The sequence below is a fragment of the Sinohyriopsis cumingii genome, chromosome 19, assembly GCF_028554795.1.
Source record: "Sinohyriopsis cumingii isolate HCF-2022 chromosome 19, ASM2855479v2, whole genome shotgun sequence".
Lineage (NCBI taxonomy): Eukaryota > Metazoa > Mollusca > Bivalvia > Unionida > Unionidae > Sinohyriopsis > Sinohyriopsis cumingii.
This window is the reverse complement of record NC_142979.1, coordinates 57,598,865-57,623,047: the sequence shown is the minus strand read 5'-3', so window position 1 is coordinate 57,623,047 and position 24,183 is coordinate 57,598,865. Positions and strand designations below refer to the sequence as shown.

General features: G+C 34.6%; 2 protein-coding genes across 6 annotated transcripts in view; one reads left to right on the top strand and one right to left on the bottom strand.

Annotated features, from left to right (window-relative positions):
- Positions 1-8,837, bottom strand: part of LOC149775760 (uncharacterized) — a 29,225-nt gene extending 20,388 nt beyond the window's left edge. For 2 of the 4 annotated variants that reach the window (XM_089943403.1, XM_089943407.1), the window contains exon 1: positions 6,631-6,786. The gene's annotated coding sequence lies outside the window, so the exon portion shown is untranslated. Of the gene's footprint in view, positions 1-1,422; positions 1,513-6,630; positions 6,787-8,693 lie in introns of those variants that run through there. The other 2 variants (XM_089943404.1, XM_089943405.1) reach the window with 2 other exon arrangements.
- A 228-nt stretch (positions 8,838-9,065) lies between these two features.
- Positions 9,066-24,183, top strand: part of LOC149775759 (rab5 GDP/GTP exchange factor-like) — a 38,777-nt gene continuing 23,659 nt past the window's right edge. Inside the window, exons 1-3 of one of the 2 annotated variants that reach the window (XM_089943096.1) lie at positions 9,066-9,212; positions 13,930-14,139; positions 14,863-14,984. In XM_089943096.1, the coding sequence (XP_089799222.1) occupies positions 13,949-14,139; positions 14,863-14,984 (313 nt within the window). In that variant the 5' untranslated portion in view covers positions 9,066-9,212; positions 13,930-13,948. Of the gene's footprint in view, positions 9,213-9,258; positions 9,511-13,929; positions 14,140-14,862; positions 14,985-24,183 lie in introns of those variants that run through there. The other variant, XM_089943097.1, reaches the window with a different exon arrangement.

The following is a 24,183-nucleotide window of genomic DNA, read 5'->3' as shown; positions in this document are numbered from 1 at the left end:
TATATTACGGGACATTAACTACTGCATCGCTGTAGGAATTAATTAGAATGAAAACTTAATCGATTGACCTATACTGGGGGTTTAGATCTGTATCTCTTAAACCTTTTATGAATTAATTACCATTAATATCTTTTTTACCAGTCTCTCATGAACTTGTTTAAACATCTTTCAAAGCAACTTCTCTGAAGTCGTATCTGACTTTCAATACGTCTTTGTATGAACTGTCTAGTTGAGACTACTGATTCACCTGATTTTGTAATATGACTGTTGTTCATTTGTAGTTCAGTTGTTACTGGTGCATTTGGCTCCTTTACATAAACCTATTTCCCTTGGTATTAAAAATGTTTAAAAAGTCAAAACCTCTTACAGATATTAGCCATTTTAAAAAAATACATGACAAAACAGGCATATTGCTTTTCATTCTCATCTTAAATATTGACATTTAATGATATATAATTTTTCTCTCACCAATTTTAAAAATGTATTCTGTCATCAAATACTAAAGTTTAAGTTTATATAATTTGTACTATCATCTTCAACTACTCTGACTGAATTTTTTTAATACTGGATTCTTCGAAATATTAAGTTACCATTATTTTTTTCAAAACGAATTTGTTAAATGATATAGTAGTTCAATTTACAATTAGGGCTGCTTCATAAGAATTCCCTGTCATTTTACTGTCAATACAATATAAAGTTTGTAATCAGCTGAAGACTGGATGTGTAAGTCTGCAAAACAAGAATATCAACCTGATTATTTATTTAAAAAACACAATAGAAAATGAATCTAATGCGTTCAACTTGTATTAGGCAAAACGTCGTGGATCATATTTAAATCCGTAGTTACTATTTGTGGTCTTGTACAACCAGAGCATTTATTTTTGCAAAAAATCGTTTAAATTTGAACTTTTACTCTCTTTAGACCAATAACACTTTAATATATAGTTCTCTTTCTATAACAAAAAAAAACCACAACAAAATATAATATTTTGTATAGCGAAAATCAAACGGAAATACACTTTCAAGTAGTTCATGATTAAATTTATTTTAACCTTATATGATGATGATTTAGTCTTGCAGTAATATCATTAATTCAAATATTCTTTAGTGCCGTGTCTGTGTTTAGTTTGTTAGTGATTTGTCTATTTCCAATTTAACTTCATCAATTATTTTTCATAAGATGAAAGACGGTTAGTCGACGTTATATCAGTTAATTGACATAAGACGAAAGACTATTAGTCGACGTTATTATTAATTTCTTTCTTGATTTGAATGCGACGTTTCTTTTTAAAATTCGTCTGTTACAAGTGTTATCTTTTGTTATTAAATTCTATTCGTTTCACCTATTTATCTAATTCGTCAATTCTTCCTTGCACCACACTAATATTATTAGCAAGTTCTTTACCTGGAAATATTTACTACCTGTTAAATCGTTTTCTATAACAGCAGGGTGTTCATCTCCTAGAGTTCGTAGGCCCAGTACTCTTAAATGCTCTATTTTATTACTTACATCTGAAATATATAAATCATATGTCGCTTTAAAAGGACTAATCGAAGTCATGCGTATAATATCCTTATTTTGTGACTTCACTCTCTTTCTATCTGCTTCTTCAAAGCCATTCTTTCTCTTTACTTCTGAAAGACTATCATTTGTATCTGTCAATCCACCTTCTCACTTTTCCACACAAGTTTTAAAGTCATTACCTAACTTTTAAGTATTTCAGCATCATCTTTCTTCTCATCCTTTCATTCTTTCTGTAACTGTTGAGGTTGTAATTATAATGTATTGCAATCTCATGAGACTTCTGTATATGCTCCACATCACTCTCTAAGGCTGATATTTATGCATTTATTCTTTGTTCGTATGGTTCTCATAATTTGTTGGTCTTCATTGCCTCTACATACAGCGAAGTAGTAAGGACGACCAGTCTGTTCTATTCGCTATCATATTAATTTATTGTGACTTATTTAATTATCGCTTCTTAATTTACTAAATATTTCGTCAACGGTGTTAAACTTGGTTACAGCACAGGTTACAATCTTACTGTGTATTAACACGTTTTTGTATAACAGCTTGTCGTTTAAAACTTTCGTAACAAAACCTAGTCAAGTTGTACCAAACCTTGATAAAGCCAGAGGGAAACTATGTCTAAGGCTACTGCCCAGCGCAGATCTTAAACTAGCACCATCAACACCAACTCAACCAGAAACACTTGCCAGAACAAACCAGGCAAAGTGAACACAAAACTTGTATACTGTTTAATAACATTTTTCTTACAACTCTGTAATGTTCTCTTTAGCTAATCATTCTAAATTTTATTACATTTAATCAGACTAAAATCAATTCTATGTTCTTTAGGTGATTTGTCCACCATTTAAAGAGATTAACTCAATAATTAATACGTTTGCAAAATTATTTTATCCGGAAATTATCCTTGTGATATTAGGCAGTCAATCGTAACACCATTAAAATTTCATTACTTCTTGCATACACACGTTAGGTAGGGACCCTATTATAAAATTAAATATTGTTTTCAAACGCTCGCTTAAAGTTATTGTAGGAGTTGAGTTGAATTCTACGTAGTAAATAGTGTGTTTATAATGTTGCTTATTCAATTAATTCGCGACCTCATCATTATAATTAATCTACAGCATTTCTGGAAATGGATTTAGTTTCTTTGACTCCTATAGAAAGAACTATCAAGGAATAAATGTTGTAATCTAACGCAGTGTACTTCAGTTCTATCACTTGCCATAATTTTAAGCAATTTTCTTTGATTTCTTCTTTTTCTTTTAAAATTTTCATATAAACGTTAATCAATTTGTTTCCCATGTTCAATCTTACACCGATCTTTCATCCTTTGTGAAGTTACCTCATCTGATGATTCAAGAAAATTTATATTTTCTTCAGCTTTACTTTCAACATTTTCCACTTATTTTGCAACGAAGTTAACATTCTCCTCATTTCCCAACGTAATTGACTCCTGGATTTACAAAATTGTTCTTTGTTTGGTTTTCTTATTATTATTAATGAGCTTGCAATTAATGAAGCTGAAATTTCTTGCCGAAATCCGTAACTCAAAATCTAAAATATACAAGCCCCTAACTGTGTGTGTTGTTAAACATTATTCTTTGACTCTTTCTGTAATTCCATTAAGCTGACAATTGGAAGGAATTGGTTCAACAGATAGAATGTCTAGCAACTACTTTGAAATTTTATTTGATTTACCTCTGATAAAATGTTTCTTTTCTTGATTTGTTTTGTGTCTGTTTTATCTAACTTCTTACATGTTAACCGTTTACAGATTATTTCCTTGTATGTTCAATTTACTAAACTAATTTTCAGTTCCTATTCTACGGCTTCCATTACTAAGTATTTGTATACAGTACTTATATCAATATCTTGCTTAAACTCTGACAAGCCTAAACCTCTCTGAAGTTGAATTTAATTTATCGATATAGTTTTTACGCGTGTCAAACTATCCGAAAATACATATCATGATTCTAAAATAGTATGATCCTTACCTTTGGGCGAAAGAAGTTCCAGGAATTGAAGATAAGAGCATTTTTGTCGTTTTAAATGCTGACTGTTGAAACTGATATTCTTTAGCGATAGCCAAATGTTTAAAATTCAATGCTTCGGTGGACATATTGGACGTCAGATTCGCGACATTTTCATTTAGGACAAAGCAGACATCACCAGAAATCATTTCGTGAAAATCTCATGTCGTAATATCATCCAATCAGAAGAGCATTGACAGTAAAACTTTTGACGACATCCGTCATGGCAGTCATACTGGATGTACGACTTAGCATCATTTTCATTCAGAACCAACTAGGCATCATAAGAAATCTATCTGTGAAAATCCCATCTGACACAGCCATCCATTTGGGAAGAATACAGACAACACTATATTCAATACACCCACCATAATGGCCATATTAAGAGTTAGCCATATTGATTTGTCTATATTTAATTGGCATAGTTATTTGTTTGTTTGGTGTTTATTAAAACTCATTATATCTATGAATAATTGTATTTTAAACCTGACCTTATCCAAAATCGAATTCACCATGTTCCAGACTAAAGACACTGATCTTGTTTTTATTTTTGTAAACAAATGATACTTTGTTAATATTTTCTCCCTTAGTGTGGGTTTAATATTGAGATCACTACCAATAGAAGTAAACATATTTATTTACTTTGGGTCAGGGTTATTGGAATTCCCCCATAAAAAAATACCTAACCTACATGACGTTTACCACATTCTATATTGTAATTTTAGTAACAGAATCCTCTAGAATGAAAATTTTCATTAACTAATATATTCTTTTTAGAAGGTGCTAATTGTGGCCTAGGTGAAGTAGAGGGCATTTTAATCTTGTCTGCCTGAGAAAATAATCATTTGTGATACAAGATCTTGAAGCAGACTCAGTCTTATTGTTGTGTTCAGTATTTCATTTGGGCTGGAATTATTAATTTAAATTTTATTATATGGAATTACAAAGTGCTCAATAGTATTCTTGGACAGAGACATTAACTTGGAATTATAGTGAATTCAAGCAAGGAAATCTTGGATTATATTACTGTGATTCATCTGAAGACTGTTAGCACATCATCATACTTGAGGCCATTGCAGACACATTCACACTTTCTGCGTTGGAACTTATTTTAAATACCACTAAAACTTGTTCAGAACTTTATTCATTAGGACTTGTATTAGAAATTCTAGGGCTATTTGGGATTAATACCTTAAGTACTTTTTACATTTTCTCTTTGTATTCTACGAAAATAAGTTATTTAATGCATTTTACAACACTTGTTGGTTTTCGCTCTTTTCTATTATTTGATTTAATGCCACAGAGTCGTAATACCTACTTGACACCTTGAGAACACTTGTAACGAATACTTTGTGCCAAAATGACATGCCATTTACGAGTAGCTAAAACAAGATTTTCAAGATGGTCGCATATTGGACATCAGACAGACAACATTTTAATGTAGGATGAACAAAGCATAATAACAAGTCTTTCAGTGAAAACACCATGCTGATATGACCATTTAATCAAGAGAAGAAGTGATAACACGGTTTTAACCTTGCCACGTTACATATCTAAAAAGACCTAGAATTATCTCTATATCGGTTTATAGCCTTATATGAGATGATTTGTTCAAGTCACGCAATGATGGGGTAGGCTTAGGGACACTATAAGTACTTGACTGTGGCAACTTCGTATTGGTTATTTCAAACAATATATTTACTGAATGGGCCAATCAGCTGCATAGTTAATCTACTACATATACATCTGATCTGCGGATGGAAAAGAGTATTTACACGACTGAAACTACTGACTAAATCTATCACCCACTGAATCTTATCACAAATCTGCGAACAACTCTCTAATTAAAACAAGAACATGCACTTAAAATATATTCAACAAAGCCACTCAACTGTTAACAAATAGCACTGTATGTAGCTATGTTTATAAATTTTAGTGTGCATGTATTCTATCATCGACACATATGCACCTATTTTTTCTCCATTATATATTTATGCACCGACTAATAAATGAACCATTAGACTGCCTATGTGGGTTTCTGATTATCACGGAAGAACTGCTTGCACGATATTTTTGTTTATAATTACTGAGTATTCGCTCTAGTCATGTGTGACATGATTCTGATGCGATGTTTTCACTGAAGCTCAGATCTTAGAGGCAGAACCAGTTGGGGGTCCAATTAAATTTTGATATGTTAGGCTGTATCGCTCAGGTGGACTAGTAGTTAGAGCGTCTGCCGGATGCGGGGGTCGCATGTTCGAACCTCGGCCGAGTCATGCCATATATACATAAAACAAAATGGTACTAGCAGCTACTTCGCTAGGCACTCAGCAATAATGCCACCTCATTTTTTTATATTTGGACATTTATGCTGGGGTGTAAATGTCCAAACATAAAAAAATTGGGTGACACGAGTCAGAGAAAACTCGGACTAGTCTGCGGCATGATGCTCCAGTTCTAATGATCCCTATAAACTGCCACACTACAGACATCGTTGTGATATGACTGAAAAATTGTAAAAGCTACGTGAAAATTCCAGATCAAACACACATGCTAGCCTGTTTCTTTTGTGTGAAAAATACCGTTATTGAGTACTTTTTTATTTGAGGATTAGTGGCTTTTATTGTATTTTTTAATTCAGACGGTTAGTAGCCTAATATTTAGAAAACGTATAGTGCAGTGTGTACAATACTGGTGCTTCAAACGATTTTGTTTTAGGAAAAAAGGAGAGGCGAATAATGGCTTAGAGTTTTTGAAAAAGAAAGGTAAATAGGAGACTGGTCTGCCGATAAAAGAATAACAATATCACGGTTCTAAAGGACATCACAGACCCCGCCCCCTTTATGACAAAAAAAAAAAATAGTGGGTCGTTTATGTAATACGCTTTGATATCGTCCAATCGCGAGTCTTGTGCGATACATTTGTCGCAATGTTTGCTGTTTTATTCTCAAATGTATCATGCAAAACTAAAAATTGTTCCAAATTACAAAGCAACATGCGAATACGATGATATACACCAATCTGTTTAACAATCAGTTTTGTAATACGAACTAGTGAAACAGTACTCACTTGCAAGCGTTCAACGAGAGGTACGACACGCCTCCGTCTCTTGTGGCTGCATTTGATTTGGGATAGCGATTGTTCTGAGTCGACTCATATGAGTATGTTCTTCAGTAGTGAATGCAACTAATATAATGAAATGCCAACATTCAACAAAATTCATGCAAAATGTTTACCGACAACCTACAAATTATTCTTTATTTCTGCAACCATTGTGATTATGTCAAGTATCTGCTGTGTCTTAAGAATGCCTATACTATACGATCGGAACATCCATCGGTGATTTCCGTCACGTCATGAAATGACCAAGGGTATAGTTGTACGAATACACATTCATTTTCTGAATTTGGTGATTCACGGCTGTCGGATAGTCTGGTTTCCTGACCTCTCTACACTCGTTACTCTTCGTTATCATAACGAAGAGTAACGGAGTGGAGAGAGATCAGGGAACCGGACTAGTCTATTGGCGTGCACCACATATTTTACTATATCAAAGGCCAACGAGATTCCGATTGTGAATTTGTCTCCTTACGAAGTAAGGTTCAGGTAGCTCTCTATAGCTTCGTATTTTGGGTCAGATTTTTAAAGACAAATAGTTTTCCCGGTGTGTCTTACGGGTTATACTGACTACTTATAAAAGACTTGTATATCGTAAGTATTGTTCAAATAACTTTTAATTCCCTTTATTTTGGTGTATGATTGATGTGTGTAATAAGGGTTTTAGACACTGCAGCCTTAGGTCTCACTGGATAGTTTCGTACTTTACACTTCCTAATTTTTAAGGTTGAAGGCTTGAACCTAATTATGATAAGCCTAGCATTCATAAATTCACACAGAAGCTAAATCTGGAATGATTTTTAGATTTACTTTGTGTTAGGCTTGAAAATGGGTTGGCTTGTTTGGTGACTGCCTGTCACAGTCAGACTAGCACTGGAGATCAAATGCGTGACTGGCTGCAAATGAAGAGCCAACTTGGCTTACGTATATACGTATGTCTGCTACAGAGGTAAATAAATATAAAAAATCTAGATGTCGAGGGGTGATGAAAAGTATGCTAATTTGTTATAGTACTAGTGAACTTTATTCATGCATCAGGCACATAATGATTCTTTTAGCTGGCTTGTCACAGGAAAATATTTAAAATAGCTATTTGCTGTCAAAAGTGAATATGAAAAAGAGGGGTTGGAGGCAGTGTTGGTTCAGTATAAAAGCCACCAATTCTATAAGGAATTAGTCTAATTGCCGTAGTCGAAATCTCACGTGCATGCTTTCTACAAAAATCATTAGTTTGTTTTTATTTGTATTTTCAGTGTAAAATTATTCTCATTATTCTGCAATAGGTCATTGTAGGATGAAAATTCGCCAGATAAACTGTCCAGTGAGGCCTTACTTCAGGTGTTCCCCCAAAAACCTGCTAGTTCCGCTTGGTCATTTTCACTTCCTGGACATTGGAAGTAAATCGTAAAAAAAGAGCCGACTTTTTTTTAAAATGTTAATTTTCTTTTACATTTTATATATTTGATAATTTAATTCATTACTTGCACTTATAGAAGCTGGATTGTCTAGTCTGGCATAATTAATTTTCCCTATTCTAATAACTGCTAAAGATAGTGTACTTTAAACTAATTCACAGGGAGTTGTATTGTTGCTTACAATTTAACTATCAGTCAGACATAAAGTGCGAAATGATACTAGTATTATTTTAAACTATGTGTACGAGTGATATTTAAATTGTAAGCAATGATACGAGCCCCTGTGGACTAATTCCTTTTTTTTTTTTTTCGTTTTGTTTTTTAGCACAGACGAGCATAGTCCTACAATGTAAGACATAGCACATGTTGGTTTTGTTTAAGTGCTGTCTTACTATCCCAATAACGACCTTGTATTGTGTTCCGATGTTGTTGACATCGGAACGAGTAGTCAAGGTTTCAGGAATATCTCACACATTTGGCAGCCTATATCGACACTCTTCGACTAATTTATGTGTAATTAATGTACTTACAGTACCGTCTTTATCCCGGCTGAATGAAAATATGACACTAGCAAATGGACGCATTTTCATGTTCCGTTACCTGTAGGACTAAGAGGAGCAGACAGCTGGTGCTTAGATCATGTACAATTTCCACAATTACATTATCCAAATAAATTTCAGCCACATTAAGTGAAAGTAACCTAGAGGTATATCAAAATTTCTCTATTGTACATGTTGAAGATATAAACAACTTCATTTAACACCCCCTAACACCTCTCAGAAGTTCGTAATATCCGTAGAGCGTACCTTACGTCAATATTGTTCCATGTGAACAAAAGTAGTTCCAATGGCGATGAATAACACCCGAGGCTTCTTTCTCAATATAACGGAGAAAAGCCGAACTTCGATTGCTAGACTATAACGTGCTCGATTTGAAAAATCGATGATTTATTTCCCATGTAATCTTCATAAGGTATGAGTTGCGTCCCGTAGATAAACATCCTTGACCCTTACGGGAGTTGCCAAGTCAGATGATAGACTGAATTTAGGGAAGAAAATGCGTGACCGCTCAGTGTAAAGTAGGAAGTTTCACTTTCTACAATACCAGTCAGTCTCAGAGGTAAATGTTTTCCTACACATGATGGTTGAGTGGTTGAGTCACCAGAATTTCTGCAAGTAAAGTTGTCGCCTTGTTTCAGTTGGACTTATATGCATTGTTATTGATTACTCAGTTTCATTGGAACTGTTGAGTACCCCACCCCCGTCCATATCCATTTACTAAATGTCCTGTTTTCGTCTTCAGTAAATTTTCAGGCAAGCATAATTAAATGTAGCTAAAAACGGCCCAATTATTTACTGGAACAACCCGGAACAGACCAAAAATTCAGGAACAGTTCAAACATACTGGAACAAAATAGGTAAATAGTATTAAAAAAATACTATTTAACTTTCTGACATATATGTTTATTATAATAATTCTCGGAGTAGTTTGGCATGATGTTTTGTAATTTTTTTTCAGGATAGTATATGTGTATACTAAAGCTTTCCACTGGTCCACAAGATTTTTTTTCAAGGAAAACAGAATTTTATATACTGAACTATTGACAGAGCATTAATTGATAAATGTAACTGGGTAATTATCCCAGCAACAATTCCAAGTGGTCCTTTTTATTGATATTGCGAAGCATACATATATGCCATAAACCTGTTTAAGCAACAGTCTTTACACAAAAGTTTTGTAGTTTTGTCTTCTGTATGTATCACATGAAATACTCACAAGATTCATCTAAATAATCAGTGTTTTCTGCATCACTGTCTGACCTCATTTTATGTATTCAGTATATTCTTGCGATTGTTTGCTTTTCTTTTTTTTACAGGAGAGTGGTAATAGAAGATGGTTAGTTACATCAAATACATTACTTTATATTTAACAGACTCTTTCTTTGTATTTTTTAATAAACATCATGGCTGACACTTTTACATAACATCAAAAAATGAACTTTCATTTTCAGTCATTTTGTAGATCAAATGGTCTTGTTTCTGAATTATAATTTATCAGTGATTGTTTTATCAATTAAGAAACTGCTTTTCTATTGATCTGCTTCATAAATAGCATAAGGAGATAGATAAATAGATTGCAAACTCTTTATATGTGATACATTCACTTAATGTCTCCACCAGATGTAATATATACAATTTTAATTACAGTAATCAAATGGCAATGGTAGTGACCACAAGAACTTATGCTCAGATTTGCATGCCTTTGATTTTTTTCTTTTTACGCCCCCATGCTTGATTTGATACAAAAAATATATTCAAAGTGATAAAACAACACAGGTCTCTTTTAATTGATTATTTAATGCAACAAACACTTCCCCAAGTTGTTGATCAAAACAAAGCCTGCATGTAATTAGGTTTTCACAGAAGTACTCGCGGGTTTCAATGTGACAGTCGATTGACTTTTTTCATGTTTTCATAGAACAGAATATGTTGCGATTATAATGTTTACACTGAAACGGAATTAAAGGATTAGAACGTGACTTTCACATAGCAAGACATTTAACTGGTGTTTATTTCATTCTTTGTTGCCACCTGTTAGCATTTACCAGAAGTTTTCATTGATCTATATTTCACCAGACTGTTTATTTACAGTATATTGACAACTATTTATCATTAAAAAAAAGCTTACCTAATATATGATATCTTATTTAGAACTTGCAAATATCACAATATGGATTCTATCTTTACGGGCATTAATCACCATTTTCGATGATAAAACAAGTGATGTATGAAGGTTTAATTTACCAATTCTTATGGTAATTTTTTCACGTTCAGCATATTTTAAAGAAATTTAAAATATATATTTTCTTTGGAAACAAATTGGGAGCCACGTCGGACACCGCGTTATAAGTGGGATCATGAGTTATCCGGTGTGAGTTATCAAGGGAGTGGTGTATTATGAATCAGACTGATTATTATTGAACCCTTTTTAAGTTTCGTTATCATTGTTATAGCATGGGCCCCAAATAGCTATTATGAGTCAGGCTGATTATTGCTGAACCCTTTTTAAGTTTCAATATCATTGTTATAGCATGGGCCCCAAATAGCTATTATGAGTCAGGCTGATTATTGCTGAACCCTTTTTAAGTTTCAATATCATTGTTATAGCATGGGCCGCAAATAGCTATTATGAGTCAGGCTGATTATTGCTGAACCCTTTTTAAGTTTTATTATCATTGTCGTAGTAACGGCCCAAATACAATCCAAGAATATATCCTTTGTTGAAACTTCACTAAAATTTCAAGTCTCTATTTCCAAGAATGTTATTTTTGAAGAGCACTTTGTATTTCCAGTTAACCAATAAAAAATTTGAATAAATGATTAATATTGGAGAGCATAAAAATGGTTCATATTTTGAGGGTTTTATTTATGTGTTGTAGACAAAATAGATACTATTTGCTCAGCAATGGAGAAATATTTTAAATATAAATGAAGGAATAATAATCCAAAATGTTCTTTTGCAGATGTTTTCATTAATGGTAAAATTTAAACGTAGAAATTGCTATGTTTATGGATTAACAGATAAAGAATACTAACTAGGACCAACTGCACCCACCCAATTTTTTGTTGTTATTGACCAAACTATTTTTCTTGTTCTGAATATAATGTCTGACTCATGCAATTTTTAGTTCAGTAGGACTAGGATAGACTAGGATAGCTTATGGAAGTTGTCAGTTATCTGTCATCTGTCTGTCTATTAGCACAAGTTTGCTATTGCTACTCGCAGTACTTGGAGGACTTTATACACACCTTCATTTTGTGGTATATTTGGTCCTAAATGAAATTGGTGCTGATCAGGTATACAGTATGGCCTTTAAATTGGCCATTTTAAAAATCTTGTTTTTGCTACTCCCCCCCCCCTTGCATCGATGGTTATATCAGCATGCGATTTTAACTGAAATACTTCTTAAGATTTCATGCTGGTTGTAAACGAAAATGGTGCTTTTTCGACGTCTAGCATAGCTACCCGATAAGGATCTTGAAAATCTTGTTACCGGTGCTTCTTCTGATTGGTCATATGAGCATGGAAAGACTTCCTTATCATGTCTTGTTGGTTTTAAATGAATATGATACAGACCTGTCCTACACTACAGCCATTTTTTGATATAGATACTTCTCCAAGACAGCTGGTCATGTTGACATGCTTTCACCAAATGACTTATTGGCCTTAAATAAAAAATAGTGCACATCTGTATCCAAAATAGTCAGCACAGCACAAAGTCATATTGGCATGACTTTTTTACAAGAAGACTTTTTAAGAGGCAACATTGGTCCTAAATTAAAATGATGGGATGTCCTTTTTGAAAATCTTGTTATTGCTACTCTTAAATAGAAACTCGTTTTGACATGGATTTTCATTAGAAGAGCTTTTACAGTGTCAAGTTGGTCATAAATGAAAATGAAACAAATTGAACCTCAGTATGGCTGTCATCTTGAAAATATTATAATCTCTATTCTTCTGAAATGAATGGATGTATCAACATGGGGTTTTAACCAATAGACTTCTTAGGATACCTTGTTTTTCCTAAATGCAAATGGTGCCAGATGTACATCCAATATGATTGCCATGGGGTTTTGACTAAAAGACTTCTAAAGAAAGTCTGCTTAGTCCTTAATAAAAATGGCATCTATCCTGCATCAAATATGGCCACTACACAGCAAATCTGAAAATGTTGTTTGGGGCCAATCATTTTGTATGTATGCAAAAATCTGTCCTGCATCAAATATGGCCACCATACAGCAAATCTGAAAATGTTGTTAGGGGCCAATAATTTTGTATGTACGCAAAAATCTAGCAAGGCCTGACCCCTCCCCCCCACTTTATACATGCATGCTTTTTTTACACACACCCCACCTGCATACATACGCTTGATGCACCCCTTCCCAGATTCTATAGAACGGTCTATATTTAATCCACACAGAAACGATAAAGGATTAATAATATTAACATGTTTAATAAAACAGATAGTCCATCGATGTTGAATGTCTGGCTGCATCAAAGAAATAAGCTGCGTAAATTTAAAAAGTTTGTTTAGTGTCCACTAAAATTCAAAATGTCGACTAAACCTTTTATTCGAACAGGTTACATATTAAACATGTTATTAAGATTTTACTCCCTCGTTTCCTATGTGTACATAAATTATCAGTAGCTGCCCCCTCCCATACGCAAGTGTAGCGTAAGCATTTGGGTTAACCCCCCTCTATGCATATGTACTAAATGGATGGCCTCTTACAGCAGAACAATGTCAGATATACTTTCAACACTCAGCATGTAAAAGGAAGAAATAGTCTTCTCTTAAATTCCTGGAAATTCTTTTCAACCAGTTGAGCATCAGTCTCTTTGATAGACTCTAGTTATTCATTAAATTTTACTTTTCACTTGTATGTTCCAGAAAATGATAGTAATTAAACCAACTCCAACAATAATAAGGACTACATCTACTACTACTACATTTCAAACCAAAATACTTGTAATCAATAGCAATAGTGCCGTAGGAATTTTGCAGAATTCCCCCCACCCATCACTCAGTAGATCCAGTTTAAAATTAGTAACATAGAAGACATGCTATCCGATCCAGCAGTATCCATCCAGTGATAGGGTGTCTTTCCTTCACTGTGGAACCTTTTTTCATTGCTTTAGTTTCCCATGCTTTCTTTTCTTTCTTTTCCTTCATGTTAGAAATCCCACTGAACTGAATCCACAGACCTGGCAGCTTGTTTTCTTAGCCAGGTCAACAATAGGCTATACTAAATATAACAGTATTGATTACTTACAGATCATCCCTTCATTCAGTCATGACAACAACAAAGAAAACAGTCAAGAAGATCCATGTTGAGGAGTCAGATCTACTTTGTAAGAATGGCTGTGGTTTCTATGGAAATGGGGCATGGCAGGGCTTCTGCTCCAAATGTTACAGAGAGGTGTACCAGAATGCAAAACAAGCCCAGATGGAACACGATGCTGCCAGGGAGGGAAAACTCAAGCAGTATGACATGGTTTTCCAATATTTTGAATTCAATCCAATCTCATTTATTGTCCGACCTGAAATTGTTTGTAATTATGTCATATAACAATTGTACTGTTAGTTATCATGTACAAATGATAATCAATGTACCATAATGTTATGTGCTTAAGATTGTGTTTTTGCATGAGTGTACGTTGTGTTGCTAGGTATATGTTCCATGATATATCTGAGGACAGCACCATATAGCCCAATTTTGTGCTGATGTGCATGCAGGCAGCTATAATTTTTTTCAATACAATAAGTAGCAAATAACCTGGAGAAATTGAATAACAGTCATTCATTTAAAAATATCCCAATGTGCTAGACGGTGTACATATGGAGGATGAATGGCATCCTTACCATAAATATTCACATAAAACTTGGGTCAGACTCCAAACAACATAGACATTGATTACTGGCACATTATTCTTTGTTGGTTTTTCTACTGTTGCGCCTAACAACCTGCATAGACCCAGATCTGATGACACATTATACGACAGCTGATCTGGATCTATGGAGCTTGCTTTTTGATTTAACTTACAGGGGAGTGTATATCATAATAATATTTTTGTGGTATTATTTACTTCACTTACATAAAATCACATTTATTGATTAGCTGAAATAAATTAAACTGTAATGGAATAAACAAATTCCCGATGTCTTTGTTGCCAAGTATATTGACTCTGTGGTTGTGTTTTATTAAAGGAAGCCAGTTGGATTGGATGTAGTGGCACCTCTGTTCTCCAAGTTTGAGGAGAAGAAGACACAGCAGACCAATAAGAGATCTCACACAGTCCGATCAATCTTCAGGAAAACTTCATCCAAAGGTTAGAATAAGCATTTAATTTCCATTGTTTGGCTTTGATTAGATTATGTTAGTAAATGAAGTAATGAATCAGTTGCTATTTCTTGCATTGTAATCTCTTCTCAGTGTAACCCTGTACATGTTGGCATGCTTGTTTGAATGTAATTACCCTCCTCCTCCCCCTCCACATTCATACACCAATGCCTGGAAGATTGTCTTTCTGTTTAAGTCCAATACCATAGATCCCCTTGATTCAGAATGTTGACATTCCTGGTGGTGGCCAAAGATCCACTTGATGCATGATGTTGACATTCCTGGTGGTGGCCATAGATCCCCTTGATTCATAAGTTGATATTCCTATTGGTGGCCATAAATGCCCTTGATTCAATATGTTGACATTCCTGGTGGTGGCCATAGATCCCTTTGATTGAGTATGCTGACATTCCTAATTATGGTCATAGATTTCCTTGATTCAATATGTTGACATTCCTGGTTGTGGCCATAGATCCCCTTGATTCAGTATGTTGACATTCCTGGTGGTGGTCATAGATCCCCTTGATTCAACATGTTGACATTCCTGGTGGTGGCCATAGATGCCCTTGATTCAAGATGTTGATATTCCTGGTGGTGACCATAGATCCCCTTGATTCAACATGTTGACATTCCTGGTGGTGGCCATAGATGCCCTTGATTCAGTATGTTGACATTCTTGGTGGTGGTCATAGATGCCCTTGATTCAGTAAGTTGATATTCCTGGTGGTGGCCATAGATGCCCTTGATTCAATATGTTGACATTCCTGGTCATGGCCATAGATCCCCTTGATTCAATATGTTGATATTCCTGGTGGTGGCCATAGATCCCCTTGATTCAGTAAGTTGACATTCCTGGTGGTGGCCATAGATGCCCTTGATTCAGTAAGTTGATATTCCTGGTCGTGGCCATAGATGCCCTTGATTCAGTAAGTTGACATTCCTGGTGGTGGCCATAGATGCCCTTGATTCAGTAAGTTGACATTCCTGGTGGTGGCCATAGATCCCCTTGATTCAAGATGTTGATATTCCTTGTGGTGGCCATAGATGCCCTTGATTCAGTAAGTTGACATTCTTGGTGATGGCCATAGATCCCCTTGATTCAGTAAGTTGACATTCCTGGTGGTGGCCATAGATGCCCTTGATTCAGTAAGTTGACATTCCTGGTGGTGGCCATAAATGCCCTTGATTCAATTTGTTGACATTCCTGGTGGTGGCCATAGATGCCCTTGATTCAGTAAGTTGATATTCCTGGTGGTGGCCATATATGCCCTTGATTCAGTATGTTGATATTCCAGGTGGTGGCCATAGATCCCCATGATTCAGTAAGTTGATTTTCTTGGTGGTGGCTATAGATACCCTTGATTCAGTAAGTTGATATTCCTGGTCGTGGCCATAGATGCCCTTGATTCAGTAAGTTGACATTCCTGGTGGTGGCCATAGATGCCCTTGATTCAGTAAGTTGACATTCTTGGTGATGGCCATAGATCCCCTTGATTCAGTAAGTTGACATTCCTGGTGGTGGCCATAGATGCCCTTGATTCAGTAAGTTGACATTCCTGGTGGTGGCCATATATGCCCTTGATTCAGTAAGTTGATATTCCTGGTGGTGGCCATATATGCCCTTGATTCAGTAAGTTGATATTCCTGGTGGTATCTATAATATGAATAGCAAAAGATTTTTTGTGAAAGAAATAAACACAAAAACAAAATGTTTATGGTAGAGAGCAGGCAAAATCACCCCTCCTCTGATCATATCCCACCTGACAAAATCAACCTAGCAAAATGAAAGATAGGACATAATCTCTCTCCCTCCCCCTGATTTTCACAAATATACCTTATTGTGTGTCAGCTTGCTTTGTAAAATATACTGTACCTGACCATTAGAACATGAAAATGGCTACTAAGTGTACCGTATTCGACCATTATTATTATATTTTCTGAAGTACTTTAAAGCTGGATAGACACGAGATTCCTTAATTAAAATGAATATCATATGCACTGATGATAATTCACATTTTTTCACATTTTCTCCTATCCGGTCTCAAAATGTTTTTGGGGGATTTAATTAAGGCATTTCAGGTTATGGGGAATGTATACGTGCACTTATCCCAAGGCCAGCACAGATCTTTTAACCCAATTCTTTAGTGATGACACACTGAAAAAATTGTCAGTACTAAAAATATGTGGATGGATTATGACATACCTTTCATTCTGCTTGCTGAGATTTTTCCTGGATGGGAATTTGTTCTACACCTCATTCTGGTGTCCTCGATGAATTATGGTGCTTCTTTCTAAAATGCTTATGGAGTTACAGAAAATTGGTAAATTACTTTCCTTTTATTTAAAAATCATATCCCATCCTCTTTTGGATGTGGAATATAGTTTCAGGACACACTTAACTTTATCAAGTGAAATAAATGCTCGCATTATTAAAGCTCAGAGATGGATTTGACATGCAGTCCATCGCCATCTTCTCCGTTGTTTCTTGAGGAAGCTGGTTGGCTTGCAAAAGATGAGGTATCACACTTGTGAAGTCTTGTTTTGGAAAATTGACAAACTCTTCACATCAATGTTTTTTGCTGTTTATGGGCACTTTAAAATCTTTAGACTTTGTGTATTAAGTCTGAGGCTGAAGTAAGTGAAAATAATTCCAAGGAGTTTTAAATAAACGCAAGTGCTGAACCCGAAGCAAGTGCAGTCTGAGGGAATTGTGACTGTATTTAGATCACCAAGATACCGTTTATTCCCCATGCAAGGTCTTAATGTTTGCATGTAGATTCCCTCCTTGACCCAGTGATACATTCAGAAACTCCTTTTGATAAACCCTTGTTACTGAGGGCTGACTTGATATATGTACTTACTAATATCATCTTCTCTCAGTGATTGGGTCTGTCCTTTACATGGATGAATCAACAGACAAGCCATTTTTGCAAAACCAAGTTTGAATTCTCCTAAGGGGACAAGTATTTGAACCTTTTTCACCTGTTTGACTCTGATTTCCTCTAGAATTCACTTAATCGACCTGAATGTAGCAAAAATGTAAATGGAATTACACTGTGCCCAATTTAAAAGATAAGGCATCAGTTGCAAAAGCATGGGGTCTGGCTCCCAAGAAGCATACTTTCTATTTGATGATGTGACCAAGATGAAAATAGGTCAGTTCTGGAAAGAAAAAAAATGTGCAGTCAATCTTTTAATAATATTTTAATTCAGTTTCTGCAGACTCCCGAAAAAGTGTGATCATTTATCAGCTTGAATGTTTGTTTTTGACTCAATGATCCAGGACCAGCAGTACCCAGAATTGATCAGATCTCCATAAGGCAAGGACAGGTCCAACAGCTAAGTCTGACATGTTCATATTTACACCAGTGCATTAACATAAACCAAAGACAGGAAAAATAAAAAAAATATTACAGCCTCAAACTTCAGATAACTGATTGTTTAGTCAGTCATATATTTTACTAACCTTGACATTTCAAAATTTTTTAAGGGGCCCTGAATGGCAGAGTGGTTTAAAGTGCTCTCCGTTACGGATCACTGCCATCTCACCTCCGTCTGCATGGATTTGAGTCTAGGATAGGGCCAATGTGGGTATGTGAGAAACTTGCCAGTAGTTTCTCGTGGGTCAGTGGTTCTTCCCGGGGTTTTGTTGGGTTCTTCCTCCACCATTAATACTGGCCGCCATACATAGCCTATCATGTGCTGAAAAATGGCGTTAAACCCACAACAACAACAACAAGAGCATCAAAATTTTTAAATCATGTGATATGTCTTTTATTGGTGGTTCCTCTTTGAATCTCACTGCTGAAATTAACTGAATCTTTTGTGGTCAAAATGTCTAAAATCTGGTAAGAAACGTCAGAGGACTGCTTTAAAGATTGCTCAGCCTCAGATGATCATTGCCTTGGCCCTAGGAGTGCCTGTGTCAGGTGCTGTCTTTTCTGAGAAGAAAGCAGTCAGTGTGCAAAGGATGCATCAGGATGGAAATCAGCTTGTTCTGGTCCACTTGACATGGTCCAACTGGTCAATATGACATGGTGAATAATTGGTTATGCACAGTTTTGTAAATGCTCAGATAGTTGGTGTTTTGAAGATTGAGATGGGAATGTTTCATTTACTGGCATAATCATTCTGATCCTAGCAATATGCTCTTCACTTGTTAAACATCTATAGATTGGTCAGTTATAAATTTGTACATGCATTTGAATAAGGCACTTGAATGATTGGCTGAATCTGGGTACATGCTGAACAAAACATAACCAAATCTCTTTTTATCATACTCAACCCTTGAGCAGATCTTTCTCCAATGATCCTAGAGAATATATTTATTTTTATCATAACTTCTGTCCTTTCTGGACCTGGTATATTTGATGCCCTTCAGTTCAGCATGTCTTGTGGGGGATAAATTCCCTGCGGCTAATTCATACTTAAATTAACTCATAGCATCGAGTACATACAGTAATCCATTACTAATGATGCTTAGTTTTAGCATTGGGTGAGAACAGAGAAATATTCAACTGACGAAGATCAAGCGTAGGCTGGTGATAAGCATATTGCACACTAAATTTGCAGAATTTCATTGGTGCACTTTTATGGCTTCTTTCAAATGTTTTAATATTACAAAGCACATTGTCTACAATTTATAAGAAATGCTACAGGTCTGTCGGTATAGTTAAACTTCACATTTAAACATGTGCTTAAGTATCAAAACAACTAGCTGAACAGCTAAAATAGAACGCAGTTTACATCATTTTGTTTGGTGCAGGACTGGGTTGAAATAACACTCATAATATGACTAATCCTGAAACTTTCCTATAATGTAATGGGGAAGTAACATTAAACACAGAATGTGTGTGTGTGTATGTATGTATGTATGTATGTATGTATGTATGTATGTATGTATGTATGTATGTGTATATATATATATATATTACAAGTGACGAGTGAAGACAACAAGCTTTGTAAAATTTAACAAATAATTTATTTCCCTAGAATACAAAGTGAAAAATAAGAAAAAAGAACTTACCGTATTGTGAATTAAATCCAAAAAATAATCCAAGAATTAAAACACAAGTCCTATCAATGAAGTTCTAAGTGAATCTCAGTTCAGATCCTGATGAAATTCAAGATGGAAGGCGATGACATCTGTAATAACCTAAAAAAGTGTATATGTGTCAACAGTCTCTTGTTAAATCACAAAATATTATTCCAGTTTTAAATTCAGTATAAATTCCAATGAATGTCTTTGTCCAAGAAGATTGTCATTGCACTTTTGTATTTCAGGGAAAACAATCACTTGAATTCAGTAATTTGAAGAAAAATAAGATTCAACCCAAACTAGTCACAACATAATACAGTTTAATGTGTCAAATATTTAAGCCCTACTGACAATACTTTATCAATACATCCGTTATACGACTAAGATGCAAAACATATTCCCAGATGAGGGTCAAAAGTTCATCCTGCTAGAAAAAATAGAAGTTTGTTACCAATTGACACATGATACTTGTCATGTAGTCCAGGTATGACCTTGACTCAATGATTTTTACTCTGAGAAAGATAAAAAATGTTGTTTACCAAAACTATCACTGGTTTTGGAATGAGGTCAGGAACAAGATACAGTGTTTAATTACCCATAGCATATAATGAAAATAGCCACACACAAAAAAAAAATATTAGAAGCTAACAAACAAATTAAATTAAATATTCATAATATATATACATGTATGTAAGAGAGAGAGAGAGAGAAAGAGATAGCTATCATTATATTGATGAGTTTTACAAAATACAATTATCTCCAGAGAAGTGGTGATTATCGATTTCAGGTCTCAAATTGAAATCTGGAGTGCATGGAAAATAAAAATCAACTTGGGTTATGAAATAGCTACTGGATGTTAAAGATAAGGTCAGCTATTTTGTAGGAAAATTTTCAGCTTATGCTTGTTACACCATCAAAAGGTAATTTTGAGTAAAGACCGAAGATAATTGGAACATAACATGTTTTGTTATCAACAACCTGCTCATTTTAGCTCTTTTATAAAACATTTACTGCCAACCATATGTATATACAACAAGCATGCCTTACATCTGTACTTTATCATACCTCCAAAAGGATATGCCTGAGTAAACTTCAGAAACATGCTTATAATTGCTTACACATTAAGTTAGCTGAATATGCCTTAATGATGTAGCTTTCTCACTGTTGGTTTCTAGAATATATTTGCCCAGCCAGTAAATGTAAAATGCATGACATTTTGTGACTTGCGACTTGTTATTAAAAAAATGAACACAGTAAGAATGGCAAAAAGTAAATATCTTCACCTCTGCTGAATCTCTCAGGGCAGAAAAAAATAAATCTAAGTTGAACAACCATAGTAATATTTTATTCATAGAAATTCTGTGTAAAGTTTTACACCACCGTGATGCTTCTGCAATGCAGTATTCAGTGGCTGTGAAAAATGAGTAAACTTGACTCTTGAATGAAATCGTTTTATGGGATCTTATCTGTCTGAAAATATTTGCCTAACTTCATTTAGCATGTATACATTTCCATGTTGTGTACAGCGAGGATACAACACAGGCCAGATGAGTTTATGGTCCTTTGTCAGTTGTTATGTCATTAATCATGAGTTACCAATTCACAGTTGTTTATTTGAAAGTTCTCATAAACATCATGTCCAATCACACATGATTTTACATGTAGCATTCTATCAAGATCCATCGGATTAGTTCAGTAGGTTTCTTATCCATATTATATTGCCACCATTGTCAACCATCATTGCCACCATTAAAACTGAAAATCCTATAACAACTTTTCAAAAACCAACAGAACTTGACCAAAGTTAAAAGAAAGAAGGGAACATTTATAAATTGGTTCAGATTATGCTGATCTGCCACATTGGCCACCAACACTAAAAAGCTTTTAATTATTTTCATAAAGAACTAACTGACAGAAGGTACCATGGCACAAGGCGGCTTTAAAATTTTACAAAAGACGCTTATCTATCATCATATTTGACTGTTGAAAATTGAAAAGCTTTAAATGAATTATTTCCAAAAAGCACAAAAGAGAGATTTGACTTAATTTGAGTGAAAGCCTCTTGGCATCACATGCCTTCAGATTTGCACAAATTATGATGATCTACAGACAAAAACTATTTAGGTTCTTGACTATAGTTACTATGTACTTCTAGAAGCAGGACAGGTATAAGTTAAAGTTGTGTGTATTTGCAGAAAGGACATTGGAGAGAATGTTGGCACTGTACTGTAGCTGAATTTTATTTGTGGTATAAGGGATACAACATGTACTGTAGCTGAATTTTATATGTGGTATAAGGGATACAACATGTACTGTAGCTGAATTTTATATGTGGTATAAGGGATACAACATGTACTGTGGTGGCGCTATACAGTTTCGCATTTTGCATAGGGTTAGGAATTTAAAGAAAAAGAATGTCCCCGGCTTTCCTCACTGGTTATACTGGCTATTTAAAAAAGACCTTGTATATCTTAGGTATAATGCAAAGAACCTTTAATTCCCTTTATTTTGGTGTATGATTGATGGGTGTACTATGGGTTATAGAGTATACAGCTTGGCCTTACTTCAAATGTGCACCTTTCAAAAAAGTGCTAGCTCTACTTGGTCATTTTCACTTCCTGAACTTCCGAGGTCAATTGTATAAAAAAGAGCCGATAACTTTTTTTACATTTTATATATTTGGTAATTCATTCATTGCACTTTCAGAAGCTGGTATTGTCTAGTCTGGCAAAATTCATTTTCCCTATTTTAATAGCTGTTATGTATAGTGTACTTTAGACTAATTCAGACTGATTTTTTAACACAAGGGAGCAGTCATTTTAGTTAGCAGTGTGCTTAAATCATGTAAAATTTCCAAAAGTACAATATCCAAAAGAAATATCATCCACATTACATTAATGTAGCATAGAGGCATGCAAACATTCTCTCCACTGTGCATGTTTTAAATGCAAACTACTTCACCTTACATACGTCACTCTCTCAAAAGTACATATTATCTGGTGAGCGCCACCATAAAGAAGATGTAGGTATTATTTTTTTGATGATTTAATTATGTCTATATGGCTGAAACATTTAAGTCGCAAGCATCAAAACAATCCTTATGAATAATTCTCCTGCCTTTTTCCCCACAGAACAGTATTTATGAGTGTCAGAGTCTCTAACAAGTCCAGCCTACCCCCCCCCATGATAAAAGTGAGCTATTTTAAGAATGCACATTACATTTTGTAAACATAGCAACCAATGTTATGCTGAATGATAGGAACATGAAACTAGCCAGAATTATTTCTGAGATATCAACAATGAATTTTACAATTAGAAAAGGGAGGTAACTCATCAGCTTCATAAAGGTCAAAGGTCAAAGTGTAAAATATTTGCCTATTGTTTAATATGGAAGAAGCGAATTCACTTTCTCATCATTTATTTTTTTATTTCATTGCAAATAAATGAAAAGAAACATTTTCACCATATATTTCTGTCACTTATTGCAACAGTTTTAAATTTAAGTTGACTCTATTCCTATATTCTAAGTCTTCTAATTTCCCCATAATTAAGGTCACTACTCACACAAACATACCTCATGGCAAATTATGTAAGCAAGAGAAAAATGATCATAATTAGCTTATTTTCATGCTTAAATGCAATATGAATGTACCATTTTATTCAGAACATCATGCATAATTATATGAAAATAAAAAAAAATAATTGCAAACATTTTTTTATTTTCTTTAAGGTGGCGCTATACAGTTTCGCATTTTGCATAGGGTTAGGAATTTAAAGAAAAAGAATGTCCCCGGCTTTCCTCACTGGTTATACTGGCTATTTAAAAAAGACCTTGTATATCTTAGGTATAATGCAAAGAACCTTTAATTCCCTTTATTTTGGTGTATGATTGATGGGTGTACTATGGGTTATAGAGTATACAGCTTGGCCTTACTTCAAATGTGCACCTTTCAAAAAAGTGCTAGCTCTACTTGGTCATTTTCACTTCCTGAACTTCCGAGGTCAATTGTATAAAAAAGAGCCGATAACTTTTTTTACATTTTATATATTTGGTAATTCATTCATTGCACTTTCAGAAGCTGGTATTGTCTAGTCTGGCAAAATTCATTTTCCCTATTTTAATAGCTGTTATGTATAGTGTACTTTAGAC